General features: G+C 58.4%; 1 protein-coding gene across 5 annotated transcripts in view; it reads left to right on the forward strand.

Moving 5' to 3' along the window:
* Positions 1–13,129, forward strand: part of Rgs3 (regulator of G protein signaling 3) — a 117,090-nt gene extending 103,961 nt beyond the window's left edge. For 4 of the 5 annotated variants that reach the window (XM_026393302.2, XM_026393303.2, XM_077797082.1 and 1 more), the window contains 5 exons: positions 6,794–6,858; positions 10,079–10,180; positions 10,510–10,571; positions 11,202–11,368; positions 12,204–13,129. In XM_026393302.2, coding sequence (XP_026249087.2) covers positions 6,794–6,858; positions 10,079–10,180; positions 10,510–10,571; positions 11,202–11,368; positions 12,204–12,389 — 582 coding nt within the window. In that variant the 3' untranslated portion in view covers positions 12,390–13,129. Of the gene's footprint in view, positions 1–6,793; positions 6,859–9,791; positions 9,981–10,078; positions 10,181–10,509; positions 10,572–11,201; positions 11,369–12,203 lie in introns of those variants that run through there. The other variant, XM_026393306.2, reaches the window with a different exon arrangement.
* Positions 13,130–17,349: the final 4,220 nt, after the last annotated feature.

Below are 17,349 nucleotides of genomic sequence, written 5' to 3' on the forward strand. Positions count from 1 at the left end.
CTGGTCTCCACAAAAGGCAGAGCAGGACCGTACCTATTTGGATTTAAAAGATCTGAGATAATAGCTGGAGAAATAAGGAGTTGGAATTCAGGTCTGGTCCAGGCCCAGCCAGCCGAGGAATCTGTCAGCCATTATTTATTCTGTGCTAGCAATTTTCTAGAGTTTGCATTCTTTTCTCACAATAGTCCTATGAAGTAGATAGTATATCTGCGTCCATTTTATAGATGGGGAAACCAAGGCACCGAGGGTTGGTTCTCTAACCTGTCGTAGGTTGCACAGTGTCCAAACAAAGTAGAATCTGGCTCTCTTTGGCACCATGCTGTTTGCTCATGCAAATATTTATAAAGAGCTAAATAAGTGTTTATAGATTTCCTGCTGTGTGCCAGGCCCTGCGCTCAGAGACGCAGCAGGGGCTGCAGAAACCCGTGAAGCTGCTCTCAGCCTGGGAGGCATGAGTTGTGTGGGCGGGGAACATGGCCTAACGGGGAACAGATTGTGCCATGGCTTTGAAGCCCACCAGCCTGCTGGAATCTGGGCTCTGTCCCTTACTGACTGTGTGGCCTCGGGTGAGTCACCCAGCTCCTCTGAGCTTTGGGTTTCTTTCCCTGAAAAGTGGGGGTTGACAGCACACGTGTTCCCGGGCAGGTGAGGGGGAATTAGAAGAGGCTGGTGTTCTGACAGTGTGAGCAGTATGTCTGAGGCTCTCCTGGAGCTCTTTCTCTTGAAGTGCAGTGGCAGTGCAGGACCTTGTTATGACAATGGCTGAGGCTAGGTGGGCGGTGGTGGCCTTGGAGTGCAGCTGACCCTGGAAGGTTAAGGAGATTTAGAACAGAGAGAGGATGAGCAGGTGTCCTTTGACTGGAATAGGGGATTCCTAAAGGGCCCACACCTTTGAAGTCAGCCTTCCAAACAGGGCCTTCCCCAAACGGCAGACATCACTAGTGGATCCCAGCACATGTCACCACTCGGTTGGGACATGACCTGGGAAACCTTCTTCGCTTCTTAGCCACTAGGGGTCAGGAAGACTTGGCTTCTGCTGGAATATGGTCAGGCCGGGGTCCTGCAGAAAGGGCCTTGAACTTTGGGCCCAGAAACCAGGATTCAACTTCAAGGGAATTGGGACCGGGTTTCAGTTTCCTCATCTGTCAAGCGTGTGCAGTTCTCCAAGTTGGTGTGCTCTGGAATTGCCAGAGTTGGGGAGGTTGGTCCCGTATGCCTTCCAGTCCCAGCCCCAGGCCTCTGGAATCACAATTTCCAGCGGTGGTGCCCAGACTCTGCACTTTAAACCAGCTCCTCAGGAGCTCGATGCTCTCTGGAGCTCAAGAGCCGTCATCTTAGGCCACCTGTTGAGGCAGCTGCTGCAGAAGGGAGCCCAGGACTCTGTCCTGCCAAGGCAAGGCCTCAAGCTCACACAGCTAGGGCCTGGCCATTCCTCTCTGGACAGCAGCTGAGGACCAAGGGCCCAAACCTGCCTGGGGCCTCCCAATCCTAACCCCCACCAGGTCCTTCCCTGACCCGTCTGTGCCCTCCCCACCCGTGCTCCAGGACAAATATTTATACACAGATAAATTCACACACACTCCTGCGAGGGCTTCTGTGGAGTTCCCTGGCTCACTTGACCCGGCTCAAGTGTGCGCCTGGAAGGGCTCCCTTCTGTCTCAGCTTCCTCCTTTGGGTGCTCAGGGTTCCCACTGGCACCCTCCCCTCCCCCACTCTCCTTTGGCCTTTCGCTTCCTTTTTTGGGCTTGAGCAACTGAGCTGGAAGAGGCCTCCGAGGCTGCCCTGTCCTGTGGTGGCCCCTCCTGTGTGGCTCCCTAACCAGGCCTGGCACTGTCATCCTGGCACCGTGTACTGCCTCCGGCTGGCTGGCTTCATAAGGAACCGTCCTGGGCAAGGGAATGAAGCCTGGGCGGAGCCACACGGGGTCCAGAGCTGTGGTCCACTGCAACGGGCCTCGGCAAGCCCCTGCCCTCTCAGCCTCCGTGTCCTCACTGGACAGGTGGGCATGGGGGTGACGCCCCTGTTTAGGGTTTCTGAGAAGATGAAGTAGCTTGAGGCAGGTATCTAGGCCAGTGCTGGGCACTCTGCACCTGGTGGGAGGGGAGGGTGTTCCATAAATGGCCATAATGTTGACAGTTTTGGAGGAGGGGGAGGAGGGAGGAGGTGGGGCAGCAGGAGCCAGAGCGGGAACAGCTATGTCCCCGTTCACAAAGTGCCACCAGTGGGACCAGTGTTCCTTTTACAGGGAGGGAATGAGGCTGGTTTGTCCCAGGCCACACAGTCAGTCAAGGCAGAACTTGACAGTGGCCTTGCCCTGTCCTGCCCTCTGTGGCTCTACCCCAGGCCCCCTGCATCTCATGCTAATAAGAGGCTGGGGTGGGGGATGGACAGAGGGTGGAGGGAGCATGTTCTCTCATGACTTCTGTCTTCCTGGCTTGGGCCTGGCTGTCCTGGGAGAGTCAGTGACAGGCCCCTGTCCCCAGACAGCGCCAATCAAGAGGTAAAAAGGAGAGGGGCGAAGTCTTCAGGCTTTGGAGCCAAATGGAGCCAGCTTCAAGTCTGAGCCCCGCCTCCTGCCTGGCTCTGCTACCTTGGCCAAGCTCATTCTTTCTCTGAGCTCCAGTTTTCTCTTATAAAATGCAAGCGCTAAGTCTTCCTGGAATTGGCCCCAGGGACTCGAGGTATCAGTGTGCAGAGAGCTCTCTGTGCCGGGCGCATGACAAGCTCTGCCCATCGGGCAGTGATCTTGTGATGCTGCGAGACCAGGAGGGCCAGACAAAGCTGGCATGGCCCTGGGTTGGTGCTGCGTCCTGCTGTATGGGTGAGCTGTGACCTCCCAGAGCCTCTGTTGCCACCCTGCCCCGGTGTCCTGAGCCATTTCTATGTCAGAATCACACAGGCCTCAGAAATGGTCTGCTTGGCTGTGGCTGCCTCACTGGTGAGCTGGCGAGGTCCAGAGAGGAGCCGGCCTCTTTGGCTGGCCAGTGGGTCGTCTGCCCCCTGGGTGAAGTTGAGCTGGCTCCTGGCGCCCTCTGCTGCCCGACTCTGGAGGCCCAGCCGAGCAGATCCAGGGGTTCATACCTATTCTTTTCCTGGGGAGTCAGAGGATCCCCCTAGGTAAATTCTGTGTTTGGGTCCAGGACACTGTCACTGAGTTGCACCCCATTCTGGTCTGGCTGAGCTCAGGGTCACGGGCCATTCTTCAACAGTGAGGAGGCCACAGGCCTTCTCTGGCCATGTTTCCTTCCCCCTGGGCTGGGGACCAGCTCCATCAGAGGTGCCAGCCCCGCTGCCTAAGCTTCCTATCTGGGTTGGAGATCAGACAAGAGGCCTCCTGAAATGCCTTCCAGCTCCAAAACATGATAACGCTTCCAAAATGCCTATTTTCAAAATGCCTAGAGAATTATTTCCTATGTTCAAACAAATAAATGTAGAGTTTAGATCCACCGTTTCCACACGGCCACCCGGGGCGCAGCTTGGCAGTCGTGAACAATCAGGTAGACCTAGACGTCAGACCAGGACCAAGAGGGGAACCAGCTGGGCCCTCCCAGAAGAGCCCTCGTCACCACTGGGCTCTGGACCACACTCAAAATCCTCTACTCCTTGGCAGCTGAGAGCCTAGGGAAGTCACCAAACTCCTCCTGGCCTCAGGTCCCCAGCTGTAGACTGGGGGAAACAGGAGCAAATGGCTCTTAGAACTGTTGAAGGATCAAATCAGAAAACATGTCACAGCACTGTCACACCGTGCCCAGCGCATAGGGAGGCCCAGTAAATAATAAAGAACTGAGGAGAGTTAATGGCTCTGGAGCACCTTCCTGTGCTGGCGCTGCGCCGAGGGCGTCCTGCACGTCCTTTACCTAATCCTCACGGCAGCCCCATAAGACGGGCCCAGTTGTCACCCTCGTTTTACCAGTAAAGCAACGGAGGCAGCGAGAGGGTGGAAACTGAGCTAAGTCAATGAACCCCTATGTGCCTGAGCCTAGAATCTGCACTCTAGATCCCTCCTGTAATGACAGTAAGGATTCTAATTGTTATTCCAAGAGATGGTGAGCTTCCCGTCCTGGGAGGTGGCCGGTGAGGCCGGGCAGGCCGCAGGCATTGATGGCTGGGTGTAGGGAGGGCTGCTGGTTCTGGGCTCACTTCCATTCGCCTGTCAGCAGGGCAGGGTCACGGAGGAGAGAGTGAGGAGCCGATGGAAGGAGCAGCCCTGGGGAGAGGCCCTTTGCATGCTGGGCCCTGGGCGGACCTCGCTGCAGCTGTTGGGGCCACTCTGGCCTCTTCCAAGGCTAAGGTCTCAGCCTCCCTGTGGACTCTAGGAGACCCTAGGCTGGGAATCAGAACTGGGTCCCACCTTGCAGTTTTTGCTCGTCCTCGTTGGTGCCCGGGGGCAGCTTCCAGGGTCAGAGCTGCCCAGCCCTCCATCAGGCTGCTTGGCTTGCACGGGTCCCTGCTGAAGACACCCCCCCACTCCCAGCACTGGAAGGAAGAGCCCATTTCCCAGCAGTGCAGAGGCTGGGGGTGGTGGCCAGGGCGGGAGTGGTCCCCAGGCCCATTGTGTGGGGCTGATAAAGTACGGAAGCCGAGGTTAGAATGGGAGGAAGCCCAGTGGCGTGGCCCTTTCCCACGGGTGGGGGCTTTGGGCACTGCTGAGCCAGGCCAGTTTGCCTGCAGCCTGCGATTGTGCTGGGGTGACAGCAGTGACACACCCAGCAACTGGGCCGTTGAGGACACCGTGTGTACCAGGACCAGGCCATCGGGGCCCAGGCTTCATCCTGGTGGATCCTCCACCCTTCCCATGGGGCGGCTGTCACCCTGGCTGTGCTGTCACTCACAAATCTAAGCTAAGAGGCTGAGTCTCCCAAGTTCATGAAGTAGGGCTATGCCCAGCCTGGCCCCAAAGCCCTAAAATCACACCCCCACAGGGCATGGCCTCTCTGTGCACGTACACACACGTGCCAGCGGCTCTGGTCCGCAGCAGCCTCAGGAAGGAGGCGGCATTTCCTGAGTCTTTCCCTGGAAATGGTCAAAATGTGCCCTGTCCTGGGCTCAAGTGGCAGCGCCCTCTAGTGGAGAAACCCCCGCCTTGCACCCTGACAGGCTCCCATTCCAGCTCACTGAATGCTGGATGTCCTCCTCCTCCAGCAGGTGACTCTGAGCCTGTGTACTTTTTGGATTTGCTGTGAGGGTTAATGGTATAGCAGCTAGCTCATGCTCATCCCAGGATCTGGCCTGTAGTGCAAGCTGTGGTCAACAAAGGTATGACTCACACATCCATCTGTCCATCTATCTGTCCATCCTCTAGTGGGTGCTCCATAGAGGCCAGGACCTTCACCTGCTGGCTACATCTGGAATGAGACCACTTTCTTTCCAGAGTTAAGAACTCTGCATTTCAAAGCTTAGCCCATCTTCTTTATTCTATGAGGAAACTGAGCCTCAGGGTGGGTCTCCTGTGGAGTCTGGCTGAGTCTACACCTGGTGGTTTCCTGCCCTGTCTTGGGGCAGAGCTTCAATGCCCACTGTACTCTGAGTCTGGTTCTGCCGAGTGTAGCATGGGCTCCTGCTGCAGGGTAGCACTGTTGGGGCCCTGGGCCTCCCCTGGAGGAGGATGCCCAAGCCCAGGCAGGGCAAGGGACACAGAGGACGGCCCAGTGTAGATGGTGGGAGTCTGTGGTGGTCTGAGGAGAGAAGGAGTGTCTGAAGGGAAGAGGAGACTGAGGGCGAGAGGCTGGGGGCACAGCCCAGGCGAAAGGCAGGTGATAGGGTAGAGTGGGTGGGGTGGACCCTGCAATGGAAGGGCTGTGTGTGTGTGTAAAGTTGAAGGCCCAATCAAGCAAGGAGGACTCCGAGAGTCCTGGTTCCTCGTCTGCGCCCTCTCTCTCTGATCAATTGATTCATTTGTCAGGTTTGACTTACTGAGCTCCTAACACGTGCCAGGCCCCGTGGAAGTGACCTGGGCAGACACAGGCTTGCTTTTGGAAATTCATAGCCAAGCAGGGAAGACAGGTTTGACACAAGTCATTTTTGGTGCAGCAGGGACCTTAAAAGAGGTGAAGGGGACACGCCTGGCCCTATGGATCAGGGAGGGCTTTCCAGGGGAAGGGGCCTTTGGCTGCTAGGCTGAGACCTGAACTGAAGCTGGACCTCAGGAGGGAAGGAAGCAGGAGAGTCACCAAGGTGAGGCCAAAACACTCGTTTGGCTGGAGGCAGGGTCAAGGTTGCTGAGCAGAACAACGGCCCAGGGACTTGGAACTGAGGTTAAGGAGGGATTTTCTCCCTGAGATAGAAGACCCTGTCATGGAGTCGGGACACTATCCTGAGAGTCCTAGGGAGTCTTGGAAAGCTCGGGCCTGTGTGGTGATTCATTTTATGCACTGCGGACCCATCAGGTCTCCTTTGGACTTCACAATCCTGAGTTAACGATTATGATCTGGATTTGAGAAATAAAGGAAGATGCTCAGAAAAGGGCGGTGACTGGCAAGTCTCTGAGTGGGAGCCGGCCTGGAGCGCTGCTCCCCTGTCTCTCTGCCGCCCGTAATCAGGCTCTGTCACTCCTGCTTCTCCCCGGCAACCTGGGTCCTACATGTGCCTCGAGGGGACCCCTGGCTGGAGGCTCTGCCTAGCCTCTCTTACCGTGGCTGGGCTGTTCCAAGCAGTGGGGCCTTCCTCCCGCACCCAACGCTGTTCCAGGGGTGAGCGTTGGGGCAGGGCCCTCTGGTTAAGGAGCTGTTGGGTCTGGACTTGGGCAGCAGCCTCTGGACACACAGGTTGCATCCTGTCTGTCTTCTCTCTGCAGATGAGTGGACCTGACGGAGTTGGGGACGATGACGAAGCTTCTCAGAAGAGAAAGAGCAAAAACCTGTACGTTGGGAAGATCCACGGTCTTCATTCTTGGGACTGGGGAGGCTCCCTGCACCCTTCTTCCTCCTCTGCCCAAGGGTTTGTCTTGTCTCCAGGGGTACAGGTGGGGAGAAGGGCTGTGCCCATCCCCTTTCTAGCCCCAGACAGATATCAAGGATCAATAGGATCTTGAAGATTGGCAGTGGCCCCAGGGCAGAGTCACCAGGGTCTTGAAAATCCACTCAGAGTGAGGCAGGTTGTCTATTCAGTACCTGGGAGCCACAGCGAGCCAGAGGCAGTTAGCCAGGTTGCCCGGCTGCCACCCAGCCTCTGAGCCAAGTAGTGATGTGGACAAGACCTTTGCTCCCTCTGGGCCCTGGAGCGACCTGAGAAAGGGCGGAACTGACAATTCTGGGGATTCCCATTTCTTCTCTGGAGCTCCTTAGTGCTATCTTAAGCATTACCAGGAGGGGGCGTTGCTGGCCTAGCTACAGTATCCCGGGCTCCTTCAGGCCTTTCCAACTCTGTGGGTGTGTGTTTGTGGGGAGGTGTGTTCTTAGACCTCCTTTTACCCCAAGGCCTCAGGGAGACTGGGGAGAGGTGCAGGGGAGAAGGCCACGGAGCACAAGTCTCAGAGAGAGCTTCCAAGTTTGGTAGTATCCAGCCATTATGCAGAAATTGGGCCTGGGGGAAGAGGACTGGAGTCTTCCCCAGACACCTCCAGTGACCCTCTTCCCTGGCCTTGACCTTGGCTGGGGTCCACTGCCCTCTAATCCCCCACCCCCCCACCCCAGCCTTTTCTGTAGCAAGCTTAGACTTCCCTCATTCTGCACCCAGGAACAAGAGTACTTTCTCAGGAAGGTCAAACACAAACAAAAATAGTCCTTTGCCCCAACCAGCCTCACTTAACTACTTTTTTTGGAAGGGAGGGTCTCTGTAGCTCCAGGGCTGCTGTGGGTGGTGCTGTTGGGAGCAGTGGAGTGGCGGGAGGCCCATGTCCAGGGTGCTGGAGTTGCCTGGGCCCACCGCCTCCAGTCTCCTTTCAGAATGGGCACCACCTTTGGAATGCTTGACACTCACACTCCACAAGGCTTAATTGAGGGCACTTAGCATCCGGGGTAATCACAGGCCTGGGTTCATGGGGTCAGGCATTGTTCTATGTCACACAGGATGGAAGGAGATTGTTACTTTTGTTTGATGGAAGTGAATTGTTACTATTATTTTCATTTGACATTTTCTATTTACTCTATCCTTATTTTATAATGAGTAAGCTGATGCACAAAGAGGTTAGTTACTTAGCCAACCACTTGGGGACATGCTTGTCACTCATCCAAGTAACTTATCCAAGTTACTCTACTACTCGTAGAGCTGGGTGGAGCTGGGATCTGAGACCTGGCCTGCTGGCTCCGAGTGTCTGGGAGGAAAGACGTGGCTGGAAAGGAGCCCTGGCTTCCTTCCGCCACAGAGGAACCTAGTGGGCTCTGTGCAGACAGGAGCCCGGTGGGGTGCAGGCAGCCAGCACCCTGGAGCTCTGGGCCCTCCCGTCCTGGGCTTCTGCTTCTCACCTGGCCTTGGGGGCTGGGGCCAGGGCTCCCAGCACAGAGTACTGTCCCTGCAGGGCTCCTTGAGGGCTGAGACCCCGGGACTCCTGGGCCTTATCTCGTTGGCTTGGAACCTGCTACAACAGGGACCCTGACCTTAGACAGTTGTCCTAGACACCCAGGACAGGTGTGGGCCTTTAGTGTCCCAAGCATGTTTCAAGAGTGCCCTTTCTCCTTGGGTCCTGCAACAGCCCCAAGCCGGGATACTCCCTGCTGGACAGAGGGAATCTTGACCTTCAGAGAGGGCTTGAGGGACTGGACAAAGAACACTCCCTGCTGGGGCTGCTGGGCCCCAGGGCCGGGACCCTTGACCCCACTGGCAGGGTGCCACTTCCCTGAATGACACAGTTACTAAAGCTGTCGTAAGCTTTAGTCACTTCAGAAGTAGAAATGCTAGAAACGCACTTGAAAGTTCAATTATTTAATTTTTTTTTTTACATTTATTTCGCTTCATGATTTTGATAATAAAATTTTCAACATTTCATACGTTTGGTAGGATGGAGACCAAAAATTAGAATGAAAATTTTATTATTAAAAAAAAAATCACAGGGGCTGGGGCTGGGGCTCAGCAGTAGCGCACTTGCCTGGCATGTGTGAGGCACTGGGTTCGATTCTCAGCACCACATACAAATAAATAAATAAAGGTCTATCAACAACTAAAAACAGACAAAGAAATTTAAAAATCACAAAACTAATGTGTAGTGAATTAAATAATTGAACTTTCAGATCACTTTTTTTTTTTTTTGCAAGTTTTTAGGGTCTATACATCTGATGTTATTCAAGCTTTAAACTTCCAAGACTTTGGGGGCCTCTGGTGTCTTCACAGATGGGCGGACCCAGTGCCACTGACAGGCTGGCAGGGGCTGGAGGTGCCCAGGGCAGGGGACTAGGGGCCAGGGCAGTGAACTAGAGCCGGAGGCTTTTAACCCCTTTCTTGTCAGCAGAGTCACCCAGCGCTGAAATTTGCCTCCTGGAGCCCCGGCTTGGCTAAAAATGGTTCTTAGCTAAAAATAGCTGGTCCTGCCACCCTGGTGGGCAGAACCTCCTCCCTCCCTTCTTCCCTCCTTCCTTCCCTCCCAGCAATTTGCTGACTTGGCCCCCCCACCACTGTCTCCCTGTTGCCATGGTAACAGGAAGGCTGGTCACAAATAACTGGGTCTGGCTTCCTGCCTGGGGGCGGGCCCCAGAGGCTGTCCCTGGCAGACACATGCCCCTTTCAGGGGGCGCTCTCAGGGTTGGTCAGGAGGGCTATTTTTTCCACTCCCCCTCCTGGTCCCTCCCATTTCCTGGCTCCTCCTGTCTGAGCCCCAGCCCTGGCTCTGCTGAGCCTGGAGTCCAGTCATCCGGCCGGCGAGCGAGCGCTGCGCTGCGGTCTGTACCATTGCTGCCAGCAGCCCGGGATACTGGGTGGAAGGTGGGAGCCCAAGGGTGCTCCCTGCAGACCATCACGGGGGTCCTCAAGGTGGGGGGCCCTACAGAGATGCTCCGGGGCATGTACCTCACGCGCAATGGGAACCTTCAGAGACGGCACACCATGAAAGAGTAGGTGTCCCCGGCCCCAGACCCCTCCACCCCACCCTGAACTTGCAGGGGTCGTGGGTGCCAGGCTGACCAGCTCCCTCCTCTGCTTCTGCCCCCAGAGCCAAGGACGTGAAGAACAAGCTGGCCATCTTCAGGCGGCGAAATGAATCGCCAGGGGCCCAGCCAGCGGGCAAGACAGACAAGATGATGAAGTCATTCAGGTAGGTCCTTGGCAGCATCCTGGGACCCTCGGGCGCTGGCTGGCTCTAGGGAGCAGGGCTGGGGGGTGGGGTTGGGAGCAGGGGTTCGTCAGTGGGATCGGCTCAGGGGAGATGGAGGCTCTTGCAGAGGGAGCCTGGTCCCCAGTAAGCAGCAGCCCTCGCGGGGATCAGCTGGCTGGAGGGGGACATCCAGGCAGGGCCAGCCAGGAGTGGGCCTCCCTCCTGGCTCAGCTGTAGCCTGGGCCCAGGGTAGCTCCCAAGGCTGCCCAGCCCCAGCTTCCCCCTCGGCTGGCTCCCAGCCTCACGGTGCTCCTTCCCTCGCCCCTCAGGCCCACCTCGGAGGAAGCCCTCAAGTGGAGTGAATCCCTGGAGAAGCTGCTGCTTCACAAATGTGAGTGCGCCAGGTGCTCTGCCTCCCCCCAGCCTCCTCTCTTTCCCCCTCTTCTTTTCCCCTCCTCTGGGCCCAGAGAGGGTCCTGGAGAGGCTGTCTTCCCTCTCGCCTGGGCCCAGCAAGGTGTCCCGGCCATGGGGGAGAGGCTGGGCCCAAGAAAGACCCTGGGCTTGGACTTGAAGCTGGCTCCTGCCAGCCCCTCCCTGCCCCTGGGAGCTGGCCCTGCCTCCTGGAGCCCGTGGGGACCTTTGTGCTCAGACCCGTATTCTCAGAACAACAATAAACATTTCCGTGGACCGCGGGCTCACACTGGGCCAAATGTGCCTGCCATCTCGGGGCAGGATCCCATCTGATCCCCACGGGGCTCCTGACCCAGGGTGGACGGCCCTGTTTTATAGATGAGGATACACTGAGGCATCCGCAGGGGCGGGACTGGCCAAGGCCCCTCGGACCTCAGCAGTGGCAATGGCAGGGCTAGGACCAGGTCCCACCCCCATGCCCTGGTCTCAGGGATGGGGAGTCTTCCTGATCTCCCAGCGTGTCCACCCACGAGGCCCCAGGAGGGCGAGGCCGGGCTGCTAAGGGCAGGCAGGTTGTCTCTCCCTCTCACCCTGGCTCTTTTCCTCACAGATGGGTTAATAGTGTTCCAGGCCTTTCTTCGCACCGAGTTCAGCGAGGAAAACCTGGAGTTCTGGCTGGCTTGTGAGGACTTCAAGAAGGTCAAGTCACAGTCCAAGATGACAGCCAAAGCCAAGAAGATCTTTGCTGAATACATTGCTATCCAGGCGTGCAAGGAGGTAGGACGCGGGCTGGCCCCAGGTCCCCAGTCCCCATGGCCCAGTGACCCTTCGGTTGCAAGAAAGTAGCCAGCGGCCCAGGAAGGAGAGAGACCAGAGAGACTCGTTGGGGCCGTGATCCAGGTTGGAGCCAGGGGAAAAGCAGAATCCTGGTTCATAATTAAAAATGGCCCTAACGGAGCTGGGGTTGTGGCTCAGCGGTAGAGTGCTCATCTAGCATGTGCGAAGCGCTGGGTTCGAGCCTCAGCACCGCATATAAACAAATAAATAGAATAAAGGTCCATCACAACTGAAAAAAAAATATTATCTTTCTGTTTAAAAAAAAGGGCCTTACCTGGACACTGCCACAAACGTACCAGGCACATGCTGAGCCCTTCACCTTCGCGCTCTCATGTTTAATCCTCACAAAAGTCTGAATAGGTTTGAATATCATCTTTGTTTTGAAGTAGCTAACATCTGTTGAGCACCTACTGTGTGCAAGATGCTCTGGGGGAGTGTGCCGCCTTGATTCCCACAATTCTCTGAGGCATGCACTGTCATCCCGAGCCCATCAACAGGGAAATTGAGGTGCCCCTGAGTGGCTTGCTTCAGGTCACTCAGGTGTGGCACTGCTGGGCTTTGAACCCGGGCCTCCTGACCCTAGTGTTTTCACCCTGGCAGACATGACTCTGCCACGACTTGGGTCCCCTGGCCTGAGGGCCTCCACTTTGGGGAACTCTCCCCATGAGGCACAGAGGAGCCTGGAGGTCAGAGGCTGACCTGGCCTCCAGATTTTCCAGTACCCGGCTCAGTCCTTCCCAGGCAGCCCTGACCATGTCGCCCTGGGCTTCCGTAGGTCAACCTGGACTCGTACACCCGGGAGCACACGAAGGACAACCTGCAGAGCGTCACGCGGGGCTGCTTCGACCTGGCCCAGAAGCGCATCTTCGGGCTCATGGAAAAGGACTCGTATCCTCGCTTTCTCCGCTCTGACCTCTACCTGGACCTCATTAACCAGAAGAAGATGAGTCCCCCGCTCTAGGGGCCACTGGGGGAGAGCTCAGCGTTCACACCAAGCGGGCTGGGCCCCTGCCCACCTGCCTCCCACCCCCCTGCGACGGAGGGGGCAAGCAAGCCCCCAGAGGCTGCATCTCCGGACAGAGAGATGGACATTTGGATTCGAGACCTGGACCTAGAGAGGCCCAGGGCACTGGAGGAGGAGAAGGACCAGCCTATTGGGTCCCCAATGCCCCGGTACGAGGGGGCCCAAGGGCCCTGGCAGGTCGGGGGCCCCGGCTGCGCCAGATTTGGAGCTGCTGCTCCCTGCTTTGGAGACGCGGAGATTTTGTGCTGACCAAGTTCCTTACAGAACTGGCTGATGGGGCAGGAGGCCCAGGCCTGGGCCCTGGGGCTCTCCTGGGGGCTGCTGGGCCTCACAGCTCAGACCCCCACTTTGAGTTTTATTTATTTAAACAGTAGTTGGATGCTTGGCACGTCATCCCGTAATAGGAAACCCTTGCCTCGTCAGTTTTCTTGATCTACAAGTGCAATATTTTAACCGATGCCTTGTGAGAAGCCACCTGCAGAGAAGGTGGACACCAGTGTCCAGTTTCAGGGCATTTACTGGTCCCGGGCACCTGGGCCTCCTGGACTGACGAGGCCCAGAGGGGATGTCTGGCACCCCCTAGGTGGCGTGTCCTTGGGGGCTCCGGGAAAGGATGGCACCCTCAGACCACACAGCAGCCAAGTTCCGGAGCAAATAAAAGGCCTGTGTTATTTCTCGCTCTCGGCCCTCTCTGTGCGTTCCTGGTCTCCAGCCTTCGCAGAGCGCCTGGGGCTGGCGGGTGGTGTCAGGACCGTCAGCCACTTCCCCTCGCTTGCCGTCACCTGCTCCTCACCCCAGGCCATCTATACCAGTGTCCAGGGAGCTGCTCCCCACCTGCCCCCCTGTGCTGGGTGCTGGCCACGCTCTTCCCATTGTTATTTTCACCTTCTCCCCATTTTACAGATGAACATGAAGCACAGGACGGGTGACTTGGCCGAGGACACACAGCCTGAGCCCGGCTGGCGTGGAGCCCGGCTCTGGGTTGCTGAGCTGTCCTAGTGCAGGATGGCGTCCTCGCTTGGTCACCAGGAGGCCATGTACCTTCACTTCTCTGGCCAAACCCTGAGGTTCTAAAGGAACCTTCCGGTGGACAGGGATGGCCAGTAGAGGTGGTCAGGGCCACACAGGGTGGTAGTTGCTGGAGGCTTCCCGGATAGAGGAAAGAGCTGGGGAGGTGCAGGAGGTAGGACTGAGTTTCTCTGTGGCCCTGGACAAGGCTGACCCTCCTGCCTAAAGGAGATACAAATTTAGGCACCATCTGGCCCATACTCCAGGGCAGGACTGGACCACTGCCTTGAAGTGGGCAGAGGAGGGCCCAGAACTCAGGCCAAGCTGGTGCCCAGTCAGCCCTGGTGTCCACCCATGCAGCCTCCCAGGGCTGGGGCAGGGGCGAGGGCACGGCCTGGCTCCTTTGGGCTGGTTCGGTGGAGGTTGCTGGGGTTGCGGCGGCAGAGGCTGCCCATTTCCTTGAACCTTGTTCTCTGCCTGGGGTTCTGCGCTCAGGCCTGCTCGCAGGGGACCTGGAGATGCAGAGGCCCTGGGGCTGTCGGACTCTCCTCCTGGCCTCCCCTTGTCTGCTCCCCTGAACTGGGGAGCTTAGGGGCTGAGTCCTCTATGGGATTAGGGGGCTTGGGCCTGGGTGCGGAGAGGGTCCTTGGTCTTGTTCCTACTGCAGATCCTGGGGCTTCACTCAAGACGGAGGGTGAGTCTGGCTTTTCTCACTGCTCCTGACTTCTCCTGCCCTCACTGCACCTGGCCCTCCCTGGAGCCTGTATTGGAGGGACCTCCTGAGAGCCAGACCTAGCTAGGTCAGGGGGGTGGCCCTTCCTCCGTGCTCCCAGGCAGTCGGAGCAAGCAGCATTAGTCATGGGCAGCTCACCTGTCTCCAGAGGCTGCTGGGGCTTTGGGATGAGGCAGTCCTGGGTTTGACTTGCTCTGTCACCTTGGCAAGTCCCTGTGCCCCTGGAGCCTGCAGAACAGGGAAGGTGCTGTGACTTGTCAGTCCTGGGATGAGGATCAGTGAGCCCAACTGTGGAGAGGACCTAGCTGGGGGGCAGGCACACAGTAGGAGCTTGATTCCCGAAGGCAGCCTTTCTTCCTTCCCTGGAAGGGGCCGTCTTCCTCTTCCAGGGCCAGGGCCCAGCGCTGCAGCCAGAGAGTTGCTTGTTGGTGAACCAGGAAGGGCTTTCCCACCACAGGGCCTCCGGCCTCCGTGAGGCTGAGAGGCAGGGAGCAGAGCCGGACTCCTGATTCCCAGCAAGGGTGCCTCTCAGGTGTCTCAGGCCTGAGTCCAGGGACCTGGCAATTGAGGCCCAGGGAGGACTGTCATACCACTCACGGTCCCTCCAAAATGGTGAGATGCAGAGCGGGGTCAGAGCCCGGGATTTCAGAGTCCAGCCTGGCCTGGACTCTTTATGACATCTCTGCTTGGAGAAGCAGCTGGGTCCACAGACTCGCCTTCCCCTTTCTTTGGGTTCTAAGGATTCAGCCTTGGGCCAGGCTCTCCATCTTCCAAGTTGTCTTGGAAACCAAAGTTCAGGAGAACAGAGTCAGGCAGATGGAATTCCCATTTCGGAAGGCCCCACGGCCTGGTTTCCATTACTCACACCCTGCTGCCTCTGGCCACTGGCAGCTTTGGCCCTGGGGAGCAAGCAGCTGGAGACCAGAGGAGGAGGGCACCTGCGTCCTGACCTGGACCCACCTGGGCTCCCTGGGGGATCTTGGACACATCCCCTGCCCTGTGAGGCTCCCGTCTGTCACCTGAACAGTGTTTGGCCTGGTCCCTATTTCTCTTCACCTGTGAGAAAGGAACCTGTGATCCTGGGCAGGTCCCTGCGGGATCTCAGCACTGGGAAGCCCTGGTGCAGGTCCCACCCTGTGGCTCAGACTGGAAGAAGCAGCTCAGAGCGGAGGTGGGAAGGCCCAGGTCTGGGGAGCGGGCTCTCAGCCAGTCCCAGGCTCTGCTGCTGATGAAGATTCCTCATCCGTACCTGGTGCGGCTGGCGCCCAGCCCAGAGGCGCAATGGCCAGGTGAGGCTGCACCTGCGGCATCTAGCTCAGTGCCTGGCTCAGGTGTCTGCTCCTTCGACATGAGCTGCTCTTGGTGTCACCTTGCTTGGGGTCAGGGGCAGGTGGCACCACCCCAGGCTCTCACCCACCCCTGTGGACGGGGCCTTGGTCTCAAGAGGCCAGGCCCACGTGCTTCAGGAACGGTTTGGCGGGAGGGTAGAGCCTGCCTATTCCGGGGACTGAGCCAGAGACAGCCTGTCCCCGCCCTGCTGCCCAGCCTCGGCCCAGTGGGGAGCAGCCGGGGTCAGCTGGAGGGTGGGGAGGGAAGGGGCATGGCAGTGCCACTCAGCCGGATGCCACCGGAGGGTATTCGGCGTCGCCTGTGCTAACCGTGGCCGACTCCTTGCGAGTGAGTCAAAGCCCTCCTGCTCCTGGCCTTTCCCAGGAGGACTGTGCTCTCCTGGCCTGGGCAGCTGGCCCCTAGACCCTGCAGCCTGGCAGAGACCGCCTAGTCCAAGCTCCCGGCTTTCTGCTGGACACGGAGCTCAGTATCCCCAGTCTGTCAGGAGGGCCCGGGAGCCTTGGGGGGTCTCCAGTCCTCCCTCCTGAAGGTGGGCCTCTGGGGCAGTCTGAGAGCCCCTGCTGGTCTCCTGCCCCAGCCACCTCAGACCCACTGGACTCTCTGGCCTCGCTCCTCTCACCAGCTCTGCTGAGCCCCCCTCCCCACCTTCCTGCCTCTGCACCCCCTGGTCACTTTGCCGGCTGTCCCTTCCTGGAACCCTCCGGCTGACATCCTGCCCCAGAAAGCCCCTGTAACTCACCCCGCAGTGCCCCCAGACCTCAGGCCCCTGATGACCCTGCCCCCTCCCCTGCTTCCCCCCAGAGCTCTGGGGCCCTCCTCACGGGGGCCCAGAGAAGCCACGTGTATGCCATTGCTCTGCCGACAGTGGGCACCATCTGTGGAACATCTGCTGTGCTTGCTCCTTCCCCGGCTGGGCCAGGAGGAGGAAAGGGGGTGCCCCGGGCCCCGGGCACAGCAGCACCCCTTCCTTGGTGGGAGGAGGCCGCGGGGGCCTGAGGAACAGGGGTGCGGCTGGCACTGGGGATGGAGGGCCAGGTTGCAGAGAAAACCGACTGGGCAGGACACCCGAGCCCACCCTGGTCTCCACCAGGCTCCCCACGGCCCTGGAGGGAGGTCTGAGGGTGGCTTTCCTTCTTCAAGGAGAGCACTGTGTTCTGAGGAGTGGACAAATGGCTCAGCTGAGCCCCTGGGATCGGGACCACCACTTCCAGCAGCCCCAGCCCGTCTTTCTCCGACGGCCTATGCATCCCGCAGATGGGCGAGACACGGGGTCCTGGCTGAGCACAGGGCTTGGGGGTGCAGAGACGCCCAGTTCTCAGCCGCGCTGTGGGACAGGGGTCTCGGGGCAGTGTCTCAGCCACAAAAGGGGAACAATCCCCCCTCAGCGATATGATGGGTGTGTATGAGCCCCACATGGGCCCTGGCCCAGGGGGAGCATACTCCTGGGGACAGAGGGAGGTGGCCTGTGGCTCTGGCAGGGCCACCAGGAGGGCAGGGGAGGCCCCACCCCAACGAACTGTGCAGGAGGAAGCACAGCGTCTGTCAGGTTCTAACCAAGGACCTGGGGCTCCAGAACAGGACAGGGCCCCCAGTGGGGGTGGGGCCTGGGACCCGCACAGGGCTCAGCGGGCACTACCTGGGCATCTGAATGGCACCTGCACTGTCAGTTCTGGGTCCTATCCTCCATCTGCCCCAACCCTCTCTGTGACTTGGACCTTGGATGAAGCCCCCCCTCCCGCTGCCGGGCCTCCTTCCTTCTGGAAGACAGGAGAGAGGCCTCTCCTCCTGTCTGAGGACCTTCTGAAG

Source organism: Urocitellus parryii, chromosome 4 (assembly GCF_045843805.1).
Source record: "Urocitellus parryii isolate mUroPar1 chromosome 4, mUroPar1.hap1, whole genome shotgun sequence".
Taxonomy (NCBI): Eukaryota; Metazoa; Chordata; class Mammalia; order Rodentia; family Sciuridae; genus Urocitellus; species Urocitellus parryii.